At 40.6% G+C, this 16359-nt stretch overlaps 1 protein-coding gene across 4 annotated transcripts in view; it reads left to right on the top strand.

The window, feature by feature from the left end:
- The window catches only part of GALNT13 (polypeptide N-acetylgalactosaminyltransferase 13), a 313273-nt gene that overhangs the window by 252794 nt on the left and 44120 nt on the right, over positions 1–16359 (top strand). For all 4 annotated transcript variants that reach the window (XM_077320014.1, XM_077320015.1, XM_077320013.1 and 1 more), the window contains 2 exons: positions 5016–5155; positions 13237–13335. In XM_077320014.1, coding sequence (XP_077176129.1) covers positions 5016–5155; positions 13237–13335 — 239 coding nt within the window. The remainder of the gene's footprint in view (positions 1–5015; positions 5156–13236; positions 13336–16359) is intronic.

Here is a 16359-nt window from a genome sequence, read left to right as displayed (position 1 = left end):
CCCTAGTACCCCCCCACACACACACACGCACAAACACCTACCTTTTTCCTGATGTCTACTACAAATTCATTCAATACACACTATATTGCTCACACTTCTTTTTGGGTTGTTGTGCAGCAGCGGTATTTCAGTCTAGAAAAAAAATAATAAGTTCTTTGTAAAAGTCATTTTTAAAAGCCATTTTGGGCCCTCATTGGGGAGAAAGACAAGTGGAGAGAGAAGCAATATAACATCCCATGGCCAGGAGCAAGCAGGAGAAGGTTTTTCCAGCCTCCCAAAGATGGGAGACTTTTGGGAAGGGTTGCCAATCTTGGGTTAAGAAATTCCTAGAGATCTGGGGTGGAGCATGGGAAGGAAAGTCTGAGGAGGGGGAGGAGCTCAGCACAAATATGAACCCATCCAGTCCCCTTTCTGAAACTGTTGTTTTGTTCAGGAAGCTAAGCAGGGTTGGTTCTGGTCAGCTCCGGGATAAGAGACCACCAAGGAAGTCCCAGGGTCGCTACTACCTAGAGGCAGGCAATGGCAAGCCACTTTGGAACATGTTACACTAAGAAAATGTAGTGGCAGCAGGAAGAGTCAGATTGCTGCCCCCCTGGATCCTTCCACCACCGCCAGGGTGTACTGCCCGTTTTGGGAACCCCTGTTTTGTAAAGTCTACAATAATTCCCTGTTATGTTACTGTCACTTTTATAACGCAGTTAGGAAATTAAATAGTATCGTGAATTAGGTTGGTAACTGCAATATACATATAAATGCAGATAAAAAGCTTTTTGTAGAACAGATTTTTAAATGGCAACGTACCCTAGTTTTACCAAGGGTTAACATGAATAATAGTGGGTCTGCTTCAGCTTGCAGGTGTTTCTAATTAGTTTTTCCTCATAGTTACTCTCTATACCTCTGTGATAATTGACTAAGGGGAAAAGTCTGTGCTCGGTCCAGTAACTAGATGGGAGGGCAGAGCCCCGTGTATCTTGGAGGGCACCAGTGAACAAGCACTCTGATTGGATTATGGAGGCCACCTGATGCCAGAGTTCGGATAACGTGATTGGGCCTTAGGCAAGGGTTATGCTGTGCTTACATTTGATCCCATGGGAGAGACTCATAAGCTTCCAGCCTGGACTATGCCATTTTGAACACTGCTCCAGTTAACACCAGGCACTAAAGTATCACAAAGAAAGCCTCAGTAAGCCTGTGTGTATTTTTTAAAGGTTTTGTTCTTCTACTGTGCATTTAACCTTGTGGACCCACGAGTTTGAGCACTGCTTACTAGTCTGGGAGGCAGTGGCTAAGAGAGACCCAGGCTTGGGTTTCCTGACAGCTTCATATCATGAAGGAAATCGGTCAGTTAGCAATGTCTTCAGTTTTGGCACAGATTCAGAAACCCATTTTCTTGTAACTGAAGTGGTCAAACAGGACCCAGCATGCATGACAAACTCATATGCTGTAAGTCTAGCTAGCTACAAGTATAGGAGCTCCAACATTCATCGTACATTGCTCGATTCATAGCATATAGTTCTTCATGGCTCCAGTGCATGTATATTCACTACACAAATGGGCATGGAGAATAATGCACCCTTAAGCGTATTTATTAAAGTGCAAGTAGTTGTTTTATATTGTGTGGAGAAAAACAAGCTGAAAAGATCTGGTCAATTTATTAAGTTTCCTTTCCACAACACTTACAGTCTCTAAAATTTGGCTCACTTTCTTAGGCAGCCCCGTAGTGGCCAATCAACAGTTCTGTCTTGCGGGGCTAGTTGTTAACACAGCATAAGCTTTCTTGCTACTAGTCCAAATAGCCTGAGGAAGAAAACAGCCTCATTTAGCTCGATAGGACTCAGTGGGCAGGAGATGTTCTTTTGGTGGCTAATAGATATTTCACACTGTACTCGAAAGTGACTTGAGTCAAATTATTTCAGTTCCAAGATGAGCATCATTGGTTGAGGGAGGGATTTGTATGCTCTTATTTTTTCAAAGGCAACCAAAGAAAAGTCTTTTATTTTATTATTCTCATCATAGCTAAGGGTATTGATGGTGGGACACGTAACAGCCAGCATGCTAATTCATTTTGAGTAATTTCTAAAGATTGGAGATTTACAGAGCCCCAAGTTGCTGTACAGAAGCTGGGGCAATAGTGTCATTTTATACATTATAAGAGCCTCTTGTGGCACAGATTGGTAAGGCAGCAGAAATGCTGTCTGAAGCTGTCTGCCCATGAGGCTGGGAGTTCAATCCCAGCAGCTGGCTCAAGGTTGACTCAGCCTTCCATCCTTCCGAGGTCGGTAAAATGAGTACCCAGCTTGCTGGGGGGTAAACGGTAATGACTGGGGAAGGCACTGGCAAACCACCCTGTATTGAGTCTGCCATGAAAACGCTAGAGGGTGTCACCCCAAGGGTCAGACATGACTCAGTGCTTGCACAGGGGATACCTTTACCTTTATACATTTCTAAAGTTGGAGGGATCAGACAGCCTCATCTCCTCCTTTGACATCTAAGAATACCAAGGACAGTTTTTTCGAAGTTATACTTGGCATAGCGTGCGCTATTCAAGAGCCTGACTGCTGAAACATCACCCCTAAATATTTATAATAGATTTTTCTTAGTTTAAAAGAAGAAGGAATAGACAAACAGAAAATGGATTTAAAGATTACTATGGATTATATAATAAAGAAAAAGATAAGCCGTAAGCAAAACAGTTATCCCTGTCTCCTCACCAAAATCTTAATAATAATTAATATTAAACAAAATTTAAATGGCCATTCCATCTATTTTGACTGGAAAGATATTAGGACTGGTTATGAATTCTACCATATAATATGCATAGATTAAAAAGCAGTGGGGCCAAACTACAGTCTTGCAGACACCTTTGCTGGTTATAATTGAGGTAGACTATTGGCCATGGTCACCTAGTCTGATTTTCATACTGCTGTCCATATAAAGACCTTTTATATACTCTAGCCACCTGTTATCAATATTCATATTGCTTAGTGGTCTCCATAAATGGTTTCTTGAGATGGACTCAAATGCAGCACTGAGATCAATAAATGGCCTGTGTGAATATTTATTGATAAGATATGGCATCAGAAAGAAGTGGCCCAAGCTAGTATGTCCCTGCCTAAATCCAATTTGCTCTGGTGATAAGTTGTTTTTAGTTACCCATGTCTTCAGCTTCCATAGAAGATACCTTGCACAAAGCTTTCCTAGTACTTTCAGCAGGTGTTTCCATCTATAGTTAGCTGGATCGGCTTCCTCCTTCTAAATTGAGACCACAATAGAAGAGGTCCATTACCGAAAGAACCTACCAGGCCTAGCTATATGAGCAAATAGTGAAAGCCTTAAGCAAATCAGAGGGTATAAAATTTTTATCTGGAACTTTGTTACTCCTAATTATAGAAATTGGGAATTTTATTTCACTGACAGATACAAGAGGTTCCCCAAGTGAGTTAGTTAATGGATTCACCCCAAGGCATTTGACTGCACTTTCCTCATAGATTTGATATCTATCTAGTTTATAAAAGTGTTCTTCCCAACGGTCAGTGGATATATAGGAATGTAACTCATGGTGTATCCACCCTTCTAAAGTTGCAAGTATGCACCAGAACTTCATCATTTATTCCTGAGTTAAGGCAAGGCCAAGGCAAGCTCTTGCCAAGGTTCTCTTAATGAGGCAATAGGTTTTCGCCTCTCCTCTAAGTAGCTGCTTAGATTTATTATGGAGCACAAAAAAATTGTGTAAGCAGTTTGTTTCTGTTTGCTTCTAGAACCTTGCATCACTTAATTGTTCTTTTTATATTTAATCATTCTCTATCAATTGCCCTCTTCTTGTTGTAATTCATTTTTAATGTTTAGGTCCCTCTCAGGTATTAGCTGCAATTTCATTGTGAGGTATTGATGTATAGTGGACCCTAATGAACTAATAATGTGACTTCTTAAGTTGACCAAATCTTCTTTGGGGGTGTCATTCCAAGGAGGGGTGAATACTAATGCACAGTTGTGACTTCTGTTTTTCTTGGCTTGAGTACTGTTTGTGTCATAATAAAAACATTTTGCACCTTCAAAGTGTAAAATATTGTTTTGAGAATCAAATGGTCCTAACCCTAACCCCAAACTCAACTTAGTTCCAAGTGTAATGTTACAAAACATGACAATCCCCCCCCGGGGGGGGATTCTTTTGCAAGCCAGTTTCTGCTGAAACTAGATATCCAGGTCCAGAACTCAGGGACAGTTAAAGGGAGAACTGGGGTGGGTCAGATGGACCAAATAACTCCAGTCTAGTAACACAGGTTTCCTTTTTTTATTTTACTATAAGATAGGAAAATTTTATAGGAAAACTAGAAATATAGCCCATTGCACTCTGAAATGCAATGGGCGCTAGGAGGTGGCTGGAGTTTGGGAAGAGGGGGAGAACTAGGTCTGTTCTTTGCTTTTCCCCCCGCCCCCGTCCCAGTCGCCTCTGAGGCTTCGGGAAAGGCAAAGGAGCCCAGGCGTGTCTCCGACGCGGTGTCCGGGCTCCTTCGCCCTCCCTGAAGCCTTTGCCCCCCTCCCAGTTGCCTCGGAGGCTTCAGGGAGGGTGACCAGGCTCCCCGAGGGTCTCTGACGTAGCAGCCAAGTTCCTTTGCCCTCCCCAAAGCCTTTGCCCCCCTATCCCCTGGCCTCAGCCCGGCCGGCCGCCTACTAGCGTGTCGGCGGGCGGCCGCTAATGGCAGCAGTGGGCCAAAGTCGGCGAAGGTGGGGGTGGTCAGCGGGTCAGGAGGCGCGAAGCTGCGTGCGGCTGCAGATTGGCCCCTTGGCCCCGGACTGACAAGCAGAGGGCTCAATCGGCAGGTTTTGCACCTGCCGATTGGCCCCTCTGTTTCTCAGTCCGGCCCCCTTGCCCATCCTGGACACAGCCCACTCCTACCCCCCTTAGCGTTTTATTTATACCGCTCCCAGAGCGATTACAGATGCAGGGGATCATTTTTGTGTAATTTAAAAGAACATAAATATTGATGATGCAATCTTTCTGAATTTTTTTGCAGGTGTCGTTAAAGTGGATTATGGAGACATATCTACCAGAAAGGCACTGAGAGAGAACCTGAAATGTAATCCATTTTCATGGTACCTAGAAAACGTCTATCCAGATTCCCAGATTCCAAGGAGATATTACTCACTTGGAGAGGTAGGAGTGATTTCTTTTTGTCTTAACCAAGAGTTCTGAACATCTCAAATGAGATACACAACTGAATTGTTTCACTTTAACTGAAATACCCCTTAAAAATATGAGTTCCTGCGAACATTGTTCAGATTTTGTCTTACAAAAATACACTCTTAGCAGCAGCTACATATTTCATTTTAAAATAATATTGGAGATCTCGAGCTATATTTTGGTCTTGCAATCTCATGTAATTCCACCAAGTGGTGCCAAATGACATCAGTTTAGGAACATACACACCAAAGAGAATTTCGTATTCTTCACAGACTGCTTTGTAATGAAGTGGAAGCTGCCTTAGCCCTAACTCTAGGAAGCTGTAATGAAACACACTGCTAGACAAAATTAAGTTCTTTAATCTTGACTCTGTTGTGTTCCTTCCACCCAACTGCATGGCTCAGTCCTACTGTGATTGTCCCTCTACCCAAATTTATACTTTGGCAAGGCAGAAGAAGGAAAGCAGAGGCTTTCAGCATAACAGCATAACCTCAGCTTAAGGTCTGAACACCATGAGTATGCAGGGAGTGTTTCCTGGTGTCAGCAAGAGTCCTGACATGTGCTCATGAAAGTATCCATGTACTGAAGCATGCACTGCTAGGAACCATCATACCTTCTCTGTAGGGTAAATTTGGAAGTGGTGCTGGTTCAGTTTTGGTGGCACAGAACTGAGCCTCCTTTCAAGCCAGACCTGTAGAACAGAAATTCATTTGCCTTTTTTGAAGAGATGTATCACAGTCAATTAATAATAATTCTGTCCTATCATCACAACAAACTCATGGTGGCCCCAGGATCATGGGTTTTCCAAGGCAAGAGATGAGATTGCCATTGCTTGTCTCTGCATAGCCACTCTGGTCTCCCATTCAAATACTAAAATGGCTGACTTTGCTTAGTTTTTTGAGATTTGACAAGATCAGGCTAGTTGAAGCTATTCAGGCATTATTATTGTTTAAATAATTCTACTGGAGGGATTTTGCAGTCGGTTCATGGTTCTCCATTCTTCAGACTGCTCCTCCTAGTTTAACATTCCTAGTTTAACATTCAAATTCAAAAGAGTTAATGATTTGGGTGGGTTCCCAGTAAAGATTAGCAAACATGGGGGGAGGGTGAACATTCTCTCTTTACTCCTTGCCTTCTGCTCCTCATTGTTCTGGCAAATTTATTTTTTTATGTTTTGACGTTTGTTTCACCTTTCTCAAAGAGGCCAGATTATTGTGTCAATCAATAAGATACATAAATTCTAAAATCATAAAATTTAAAATTCATCCATTACACTTAAAACATTTTAAAATTACACAGCTACTATTGCCTTTAATAGTGTTCTTATGTGGGAAGGGTGGATATCCACTTATCATAACCGTAGTAGTGGAGTAGTCAGTGGGTAGATATTACTGTAGGCCTCAACTATAGTCTGTTTTACAGGCCCTGTGGAACTCTCCTGAGGTCTCACAGGGCCCTCGTCTCTTATGACAGAACATCCCAACAGGTCAGAGCAGGAGACCATCTGAGCAGCCTTCTAAAGTAAAAAAAAAGAGAGAGAGAGAGAAAGAGGGAGAATGAATCCCCTTGAGAAGTTTATAGATTTGCTATTTTCACCTCATTTCATTTTTTTTTAATCTATTTTTATTTGAAAAACCTTTTGCGAATTACAAAAAAAGGATAGCATTTACTTCACAAATGACAATAATGTTTTGTTTTAGAATTTTAAGTTGCAGTGCCTAGTAAGGGCCAAAGCACAATTGTCAACATAAGCATGTTTTTAAAAGAAGTTGGCTAATATCACTTGACATTTATTTTGAAACAGCATGCATAGTAAGCAAGAAATTATAGGGTTTGCCAACATAATGGTCAGGCAACCTGAGGTAAGTAAAGTTACGAAACAGTCATTAAAAACACCTTATTTTCAGCAACAAGAATTGCGTTTCTATGGAAACAGTAGAATAATTTCAAGCAGCATTTGTGAATTAGGTCTTACTTTTCAGTTTCAGGAAGCTGAATTTCCCCTGAAATACAGCTATAAGGAACTTTTCAGGAATTCAGGTAAATGGCCTCAAACAAAGAAATGCCACTATTAGACATATTCTGGCTGGAACCACAGGTAGCAACTGTGTGCCAGAACTTTCTCTAATGTGCATTAATGTTAAATAGTAGGTTCCTCTCAACTTCTGTACTCAGCAACCTCATAAATGTAGATTTTATGCAAGTTTAAGACATGATGAGAGAAATCAAAAGTCAAATTGTGTTGTCATGAGCTTCTCAAATCCTGACTGAAATTGCATGAGGCTCATTAAGTGAAAATTAGGTACAACTGTAGTATTTATTTAAGGAGTATTGATTTAAGGAGTCATGTCATAAAAAGTGTTTACCGAAAATATGGTTTGCCCTAAATTCTCTGCTTTCATAAGAGTTTTTCATACAGTCACATCATTCAAAGAGCACTGTGGGGAATCAAGCCAGTAAATTACAATTACCTTCCCTACAATTACAATTACCTTCCCTCATTTCCAAATATCCTCTGCAAGAGGACAGTGACCCCAAAAAGGGTTAAATTGAGAATTTCCACCCACCCCATTCACTCCTGTAGCACTGATTTCTTCTCAAGTAATAACAGCAACAACTTTTTGTGTATATCCTGCCCTTCCCAGTTGGATCAGGGTGGATAATGGATGGCAAGAAACAAAATAAATGATTCCCAACCTCAGGAGTTTTGCCGTCCCCTTGCATTTTTCTATATGAATGGGACAAATTCAGCAGTAAGGACATCTTTGATTGTGGCTATCAGTTATACTCACCTGTGGTGATTTGATTCTCCTGCCATGTTTGACTCCCCCCCCCCCAATTATTTGGTTGCTGTTATTATGCTAATCCTTTTTTCTTTTGTCATCAGTTGCCTTGTTAGTAAGCAGATGAAATAATATCCAGAGGTGGTTTATCCTAGTAGCACATGTATGGGCCCTGTAGTTCAAGGGTCCCCATGTTGCTGTAAGGTTAGGGGTCCTTCACAGTGTGATTGTTAGGGGGTCTTTGTACTTATGAGGCTTGCAGATTGCAGGAACAGAAATAGAAGTTGTCGATTACTTCCAAAGTTCCAGCAATCCCTGGTAAAGCTTCCGCACTGCTACAGTATGAGCAACACCTTAAACCGGGGCTGATGATATCATAGAGGACATAATAGCACCAGTCAGATTTACATCACTAAGTACTACTGAAAGTGAAGGCAATGTAGAAAAGATTTTGGGGGTGGTGGGGTGGAGGCGGGAATCACCAAAAAGTTAGGTATCATAGTTTTAATCTTGTCCTGATGTTGAGTAGATTCAGCTTTACCCTAGCATTAAATAGCTGAAAATAATTGTGCAGAAGCAGCTTCCTAGTTAAGAGACACATTGATAGCTGATTTTTAAACCAAAATTCTCCAAATCAAGTTGTCAACTCTAGCAAAACTATTTTCTTCTTGCACTTGTTCATTTCTTTTGTTGAGTGTGCTATTTAATTATAGCCAAGGTCTTGAACTTGGTTGAGGACATGCAACAACTAGTATCACTACACACATTTCCTATTTTTAAAATTATGAATGAAAATACAATCCTTTATACAAATGTTTGAGCTGTGTATATATGGGAAGTGTACCAAGGGGAATATTAATCAAAATAAGCTTTCCATTTGTAGCTCTTTCATGATAGCAGTAATTGCATTATTTAATCGATAGAACAAGTAAAAAAAGAACATATATAAACATCAGGATGCCTTTCATGATCCCTACATTAAACCAAGGATGTTTTTATACATCTGATGCAGCAAAGGCAAATTCACATCCATGAGTTCTCCAGAATTAAATTATTAATATCCTTTTACACGGAAGACCCATGGGAAAAACTGTGCTTATTCTTGTAATATCTCTGAGTTCATTGAACAATGTTTGTAATTATCTCCATTACTGTAATATCATAAACTTTAATTAGCCAGTTCTTGACATTTGGACATGTTACCTTTTTCCAACACTTCTCAGCATGTAACTGAACAGATGCTAATACTATATTAAATCCTTATTGTTAGTCCTTACCATATCTTCAGGGCCATTCCGCATGCCGTAAATTTAGTGTGACACTTAACCCCCCCCCCCCGAAGAAGCTATATTGAAGGCGCTCTGTATGACGTTGCCAACCTCCCACATCCAGCCAGCAAACTTCCCAAAGCTGTCACACAAAGCATGCCTCTCTAAAGTTCCCCCCCCTATCAGGAATGAGATGAATTTTTTAAAGATTAAAGACTCATGATTCCATAAGAGGTGGCGTTCTAAAAAGCACTATGCATCTATGATTAGACGGATAGGCATTTAAATGGAGAACTATTAATTTTTAAAAATTGGCAGGCATCGCAGGACCTTTAAAAATAGGAGAACAGTGATTGACTTCCTGGCTTAATTGACAGGCGGAAGAGAGTTGTGTATAAACTGCATTGCTCTGTTCCACCATTTCCAGCAGCGCTTGTAGAGGGTAAGAAGCACAAAAAGGCGGCAGACTACAGCGAGATGGCAAGAAGTTGAGGAATGGCCAGAGGCACAATAATATTTATCACTATGCCATTCAGCTGGCATAACGCTATTTTTTTCGATGTGCGGAAATGCCCTCAGTATTCTCTAATAGCAACATTTGTGGAGAATCCGCTAATTTTATAAAGTGCTATAAAAGTTAATTATATCAATGAACTGTAATATTTGAATCTAGAAATACCTTACTCTTTTACTTTAGTCTCGAGGGACTAAGGTACTGTCTTGCTATAACTTTATAATAAACTTCTTTCATATAGTGATTGAAAAATAAATTCCACATTTTAGCTATATTGCAAAATACTTTCAAACACTGGAATTATTTTCCCTCTCCTAAAATATGCAACATGATTTGGAGTTAATGTTTAAGATGGTCATCTTGCTTTTACTTCATTCCAGATTTTTCTTAATAGCATAACAACCTCTTATAGACTGCCAGGTTTTTCAAGTCCATGTAGTTTTATTTGAAAAAAAAGAAAAAGAAAAAAGGACAATCTCTTGAAGTGGACAATTCTCTTGAAGTGGAAGTTTTTGAGACACGACTAACCACTGGTTAAAAAACAGATTGCCCTTTCTCATGATCTACTAAAGACAGTGCTATAACCATCTTTTTTATGGCATACTCGAGAAGAAGTAAAATCATTGGCTTTGAATAGTATTCAAATGTGTTCCAAATTCTTGGAAGACTAACCATTAGGATATCATTTTGCTACTTATTTAATGTCATCTTTGTCCTTCTAAGTCAATGGTTTACAAAGTTTTTGAGCATGCAGGGTGGTGGGTACAACCATAAAATAGTTGCCAAAGAAGTTGGAGCCAGTGACAAAAAGGCTGCCACAGGAGGCAGAGCCAGCCCCAGAGTTTCAGAGACTGAGATCATGCATAACTGTAAAAGTAGTTCTTCAGCATTTTGAGCAGAAGCTCTGTTTAGGTGGATGATGTTTTAAAGGGACATTGTTTTTAAGTATTTTCTTGCATGAAGGTTCATAGTTTGGGGATACTGTTGGATAATTAGGTGATAAGGATGCCTTTCACCAGCTGTGCCTTCCCTGAGCAGGAATGATTTTGCCACTGTTGTGCACAAGCTGCTATAGAGCTGGTTGCAGTGGACCATAGGGACTCTACACCAGTGTTCAGTTTGCTTCTAGGTTCAATTCAGAGCACTAGTATTGACATTGAAAGCCCCGTACGATTTAGCCACTAGGGCCAGCAAATCTCCTTCTCCCATCAGAACCTACTCATCCACTCCATTCATCTTCAGAGATCCTGCTTCAAGTGCCCCAGTCATCTGAGGTTACAGGGGTGAGAGCCCAAGAAAGGGCCTTCTCAGATATGGCACCAAAACTCTGGAATTCCCTCCCTAGGAAAGCTTGTCGGTATCCATGCGTTGTTGTCTTCCACTGGCAGTCATTTCATCTAAGACGTTTTTGTTTCCATAGCCGCACTCCCAATAACAGTTACCGTCTCTCCCCCATGGGTATGGAGGAGTTTGTTTATCCTGCGGGGGAGTGTGTTTATGTTTTTATTGAATTTTTTATATATTATTTTAAATGCTTTTTTAATGTTCAGATGTTTTCAAAACTATTTGGGTGGGAAGGTAGCATAAAAACATTTTAAATTTAAAAACACTCACACACATGCTAGCAACATCTGCCATGCCAGAGACACAATGAAGTGCACTCTGCAGTCAGGAGACGTTGGAAAGAGAGGTTCACATTATTTCCACCCTATTGGAATATTTCTATTAAATAATGTACATGTCTGTTAAATCTATGAAAAGAAATTAAATAATCTGGGTCCTCTTTCTTGTCACTTCTTGTGCCTTAAACTGATCGTGTGGAAAGTGATTATTTTAGCTGCTTGCATATCTGCTTGACATTTGGAAGCACAGTGAATAATTTTAAGCCAAGTGTTCAAAACCATGAAATTGAATGGGAAGAAGTCTTTAAGTAGACTAATGAAGCTCATCTATTTTAAACCTAATAAGCAATGCATGATATAGCGGTAAGCTCTGAAGTTGTCTTCCTCTTTGGAGTCTTTTTTTTTTTAATTTCATTTTTGTAAAGTTATATTACAATTACAGCCATTTATATGGGTTACAGGTTAGAATACCAGTTCTTGCATTAGCATGAGGTACTGTCAGTTGAGCCAGTGCTTGGAATCATAATTCCATTCTTATGCTACTCTCTCCCTCTATGTGGTAGCCATTCCATCAGTGGGCTATAAGGAGGGGGGAAGTATGGTTATATAAGAAAGTGTGGTCAGCATGAGCCTCTTACATTAAGTACTATGAGCCCTTTCACTGGAGCAGTTGCTGGACCTAGGAACAGTATCACATATTTGGCCTGCTGATTTATCAAATTCACCCCCCTCCCCCAATTCTCAACTTCTAAAACCTCAGGGGCATAACTTTTCTAAACTCATGGGAGGAAAAGTACAGTGCCATCATGACTACTATGCCCAAAATAATATCTCCCCATTAGCCTTCACTAAAGAAGGTCAAGTGGTGGGCACCCTCTAATCCAGCGGTTCTCAACCTGGGGGTCAGGACCCCTTTGGGGGTCGAATGACCCCCTTTACAGGGGTTGTGGCAGCATAAGCCTGGCGACGGGGGCGTGCCACCACTATTGCCGCTATTCCTGTAGGCACCTGCTCTCGGCTGGCAGCCTCTCCAGCAGCGCCCCCAGAAGAAGAAAAAACAATTTATATACAATCATGAACAATGAATCTTCTCGTCATTGGTCAGTTTTGGTTTAATTTCCGTGAAAGAACACTTGCATAATTTTATAGTTGGAGGTCACCACAATATGAGGCACTGTATTAAAGGGTCACAGCATTAGGAAGGTTGAGAACCACTGCTCCAATCTATCTTAATGATTGTAACTCTGAGTTCTCCAACAACATATATTTATTTCATATCTGCGTACATACATACAAGGTCTTTGGTCCTCCTTTGGGGAAAAAATCCATTCAGATGATTTTCATACCAGATAATATAGGTTTGCTAACTATTTTGTATTTGTAGTACTAGTATATCCTTATTTTTTTGAGCCATTCTTAAGGGGAATAATGTCATATCTTCTTATATCCCTGGATGAGAGTGAACTACTGAGATTACTGAATTTGCTTTGCAAAAATCACTTTAAGATTTGCCTTCATCTATGGATACCAATTTGTTTTCCCAAAGTAAATCTTTTCTTGGGTCTGGATACGAGGTGATCCTTTTGTACACACTTGGAGACATATAACTAGTCATTTTAGGACTGTAAACAATCTTTTTTTTAAAAAAATGACTTGGTTAAATGGCATTTTTAAAAGAATTTTTCCATATGTTGGTAATTTATAGTGCTTGTATTTGTAAGTCACTAAGGAGGCATCTGGAGAGGCCGCATAAAGTACCCTCAATCAATCAGTCCATTGGTATGTATATTACTATTTTTGTTTTACTAAACCTTGAAACATTTTTATAATTTTATGTTTTTGGTTGTATTCATTTATTTCCCCCTAGATCAGAAATGTTGAGACCAATCAGTGCTTGGATAACATGGGGCGCAAAGAAAATGAAAAGGTTGGAATATTCAACTGTCATGGCATGGGAGGAAACCAGGTAAAACAAATCTCCTTCATTAAAATGTGGGTATAGCAATTGTTCATTTAATTCCCCATCATAATAACCACCTTGTGGGGGTAGGTTAGGCTGACTCTATTTCCGTAGCCACCAAAAATGCTGCAACAGCCACGCTAAAGCTCTGCAGAATCAAAAACCTTTCACACAAAAATCTTAATGTTCAGGTGCAGATCCCATTGTACTCCCCATTTGCTGGGCGGTTTGTGAATTCTGGTAAAACACTATTTTTTCCCCATCCCTTGGGAGGAAATTCATATTTATCCAATGAGGAATCACAAGCAAAAAATTGCATAAGGTACTAAAAGAACTTGCAGATGTAATCTCTGTCCATTATTTTTGACACTTCTTGGAGAAGAGGTGAGGTGCCAGATGATTAATAGCGGGCAAATGTTGTCCCCATCTTCAAAAAAGGGGAAAAGGGTAACTATTGATCCGTCAATTTGACATCTGTAGCTGGCAAAATTTTGGAAAAAAATCATCAAACAGTCGGTTCTTGAGGAACTAGAACAGAAAGCTGTGATTTTAAGTCTCAGCATGGGTTTCGCAAAAACAAGTCATGTCAGACCAACCTTATCTCTTTTTTCGAAAAAGTGACTACCTTGCTAGATCGGGGGAATGCTGTGGACATAGTTCATCTGGGTTTCAGTAAAGCTTCTGATAAGTTTCCACATGATATTCTTGTTGACAAGTTGGTAAACTGCAGTATGGATCCTCATTCTGTCAGGTGTATCGATAACTGGTTGACAGATCATACCCAAAGGATACTTGTTAATGGTTTGGAGAACAGTGACCCCAGGGATCTGTCCTGGAGCCTGTATTGGTCAACATATTTATAAATTATTTGGATGAGTGATTAGGAGTGTACTTATTAAATTTGCAGATGATCCTAAACTGGGAGGGGTAGCAAACACAACAGAAGACAGAATTAGAAATCGGGATGATCTTGATAGGCTCGAGGACTGGGCTAAACTGAATAAAATGAAGTTCAATGGGGACAAATGTAAAGTTCTGCATTTAGGTAGGAAAAACCATATACACCAATACAGGATGGGGAAGACTGACAGTTATAGTAGTTCCTGACAGTTAGAGCGGTTTCTCGGTGGAACAGGCTTCCTTGGGAGGTGGTAGGTTCTTCATCTTAGGAAATTTTTAAACAGAGGCTGGATAGCCATCTGACAGAGAGGCTGATTCCTTGAAGGTTCAAGGGGGTGGCAAGTTACAGTGGATGATATATCAACTTCAACCAGTAATATGCCTCTCCTACTTCCCTCTTCCCCTTGTAATTTTCTTTTTTCAACATGATTGCATTACAACACGAATTTTCAATAACAGCAGCACAAGCTCTGAAAACACTCCAGAAAGTTAAAGCTTTCTGCCTATTCTTTCCCCATTGGAGAGGCAGGTTCTGCTCCAAGGGTGTCTGCATGCAGAAGCCTCAGAGGAGCCAGTTGTATGTGAGGATAGGGACTTCTCTCCCCTCACACTGGAGAGGCAGCTTGTGCTCTTAGAGTGTCTACAAGCAGAAGCCGCCAGGGAGCTTGGTTTAGGTGAGGAGAGGGTCTTGTCTCTCCCCCCCCCCATTGGAGTGGCAGCTTCTCAGGTTTGACATTTTTATTGCATTAATGCACATAAGCATTACCACCCATGCACAAACAAAATCAAAATCATGATAAATGACATGACAGGAGTTTTTTTCTTATTAATTCCTGTGGCAAATGTGGAGTGCATGCAGTGAACTGAATCCCGTAACGTGGAAGAAAATTCAAGGGAAAAGCATGGCTGCAGGATAACTAGAGCCAAATAGAATAATTCTTTGAGGATTCCATATGGGTAGAAAGGAAGTATTAATGGTTTGCGGAAACCATATAACTGTTTATGCACTGGAGGTTTCATGCCAGGCTGCAGGCTGGAGTTTTAGTTGTGGCAGGTTACCCCACTTCTTCCTGCACCCGCATGGGGGAGCATTTGGCCCGGTGCACCTCATCCGCCCCCAATATGTGCTCCTGCATGGGAGCTGGGGCAGTGAAGTTCCCAGTGCATAAACGGTCTCTGAGAGACTGTTACCATCCTAAGGTCACCTGACAGGCTTCCGTGGCTGAATGAGGATTTGAGCGTGGTCATCCCAGGTCCTGGTCCTACACTCTCACCACTATGCCGCACGAGCCCTCAGATGTAGTTAATATTTCTAAGAATCAACAGAGTACCACAAAGAAGACTGAGCTAGAGGGCATTCACTAAAGTTTTTTTTTTTTTAGTTCAACAGATTCAATTTCCTGTTCTGTTCATTGAATATTGTTAACCACTATAAGCTTCTAAAATGAAATGGGACAGAAGCTATGTCCTCTTTGCATTTAAGATTTCTTTTCAAAATGTCAGTGAGTTCCCTGTGAATTCCTGATAGGGTGGAATCATGAGTTTGAAAGACTGTATGGGACGTCTTCTCCAACTGTTGAAAGCATTCCTGCAACATTAGTATTCGAGGCAGCTGACTCCAGAGCCCTACTTGTAGCTTCTCCTGTTGCTAACACCACTTTGGAGATTAATTAGAAGAGCTATTTTCCCCCCAACATTATACATAAATCTCCTTGCCTTGTAATTTAAGATAATTGCAACATCCTGGCTTCAGCTGAAGACAGTGGGCAATTTGTTCTCCTCGTTCCTTATACTGGGACTTGTTGGATTTCCCCCATGCCATAAGTCTTCCATTGTGCCCTGCCTTGCACTTTGTTGGCCTCCGGATTATTTATAGACTATGTCTATAATTTTGGAATTGGCACGTGTGCCGTTTGCTCTTGCTACAGCTCTCTGCTCCTCCCATGTTTCCCTGATTCTCTTTTCCTTTCTTGGTAAGAGGCGGATTCCCACCTGCATCTGAAAGCTCATGTGGGTGCTACTTAGGAAACTATTTTTATTTCAGCTTACACACATAACCAATTTACATTACAAACCTAAGAGGGGGTACCCAAACTTGAAATAGGCTTGTTGCTGTAGTTTTTCCTTGCA

This window comes from Paroedura picta, chromosome 2, assembly GCF_049243985.1.
Source record: "Paroedura picta isolate Pp20150507F chromosome 2, Ppicta_v3.0, whole genome shotgun sequence".
Lineage (NCBI taxonomy): Eukaryota > Metazoa > Chordata > Lepidosauria > Squamata > Gekkonidae > Paroedura > Paroedura picta.
This window is presented reverse-complemented; position numbering and strand designations above follow the sequence as displayed.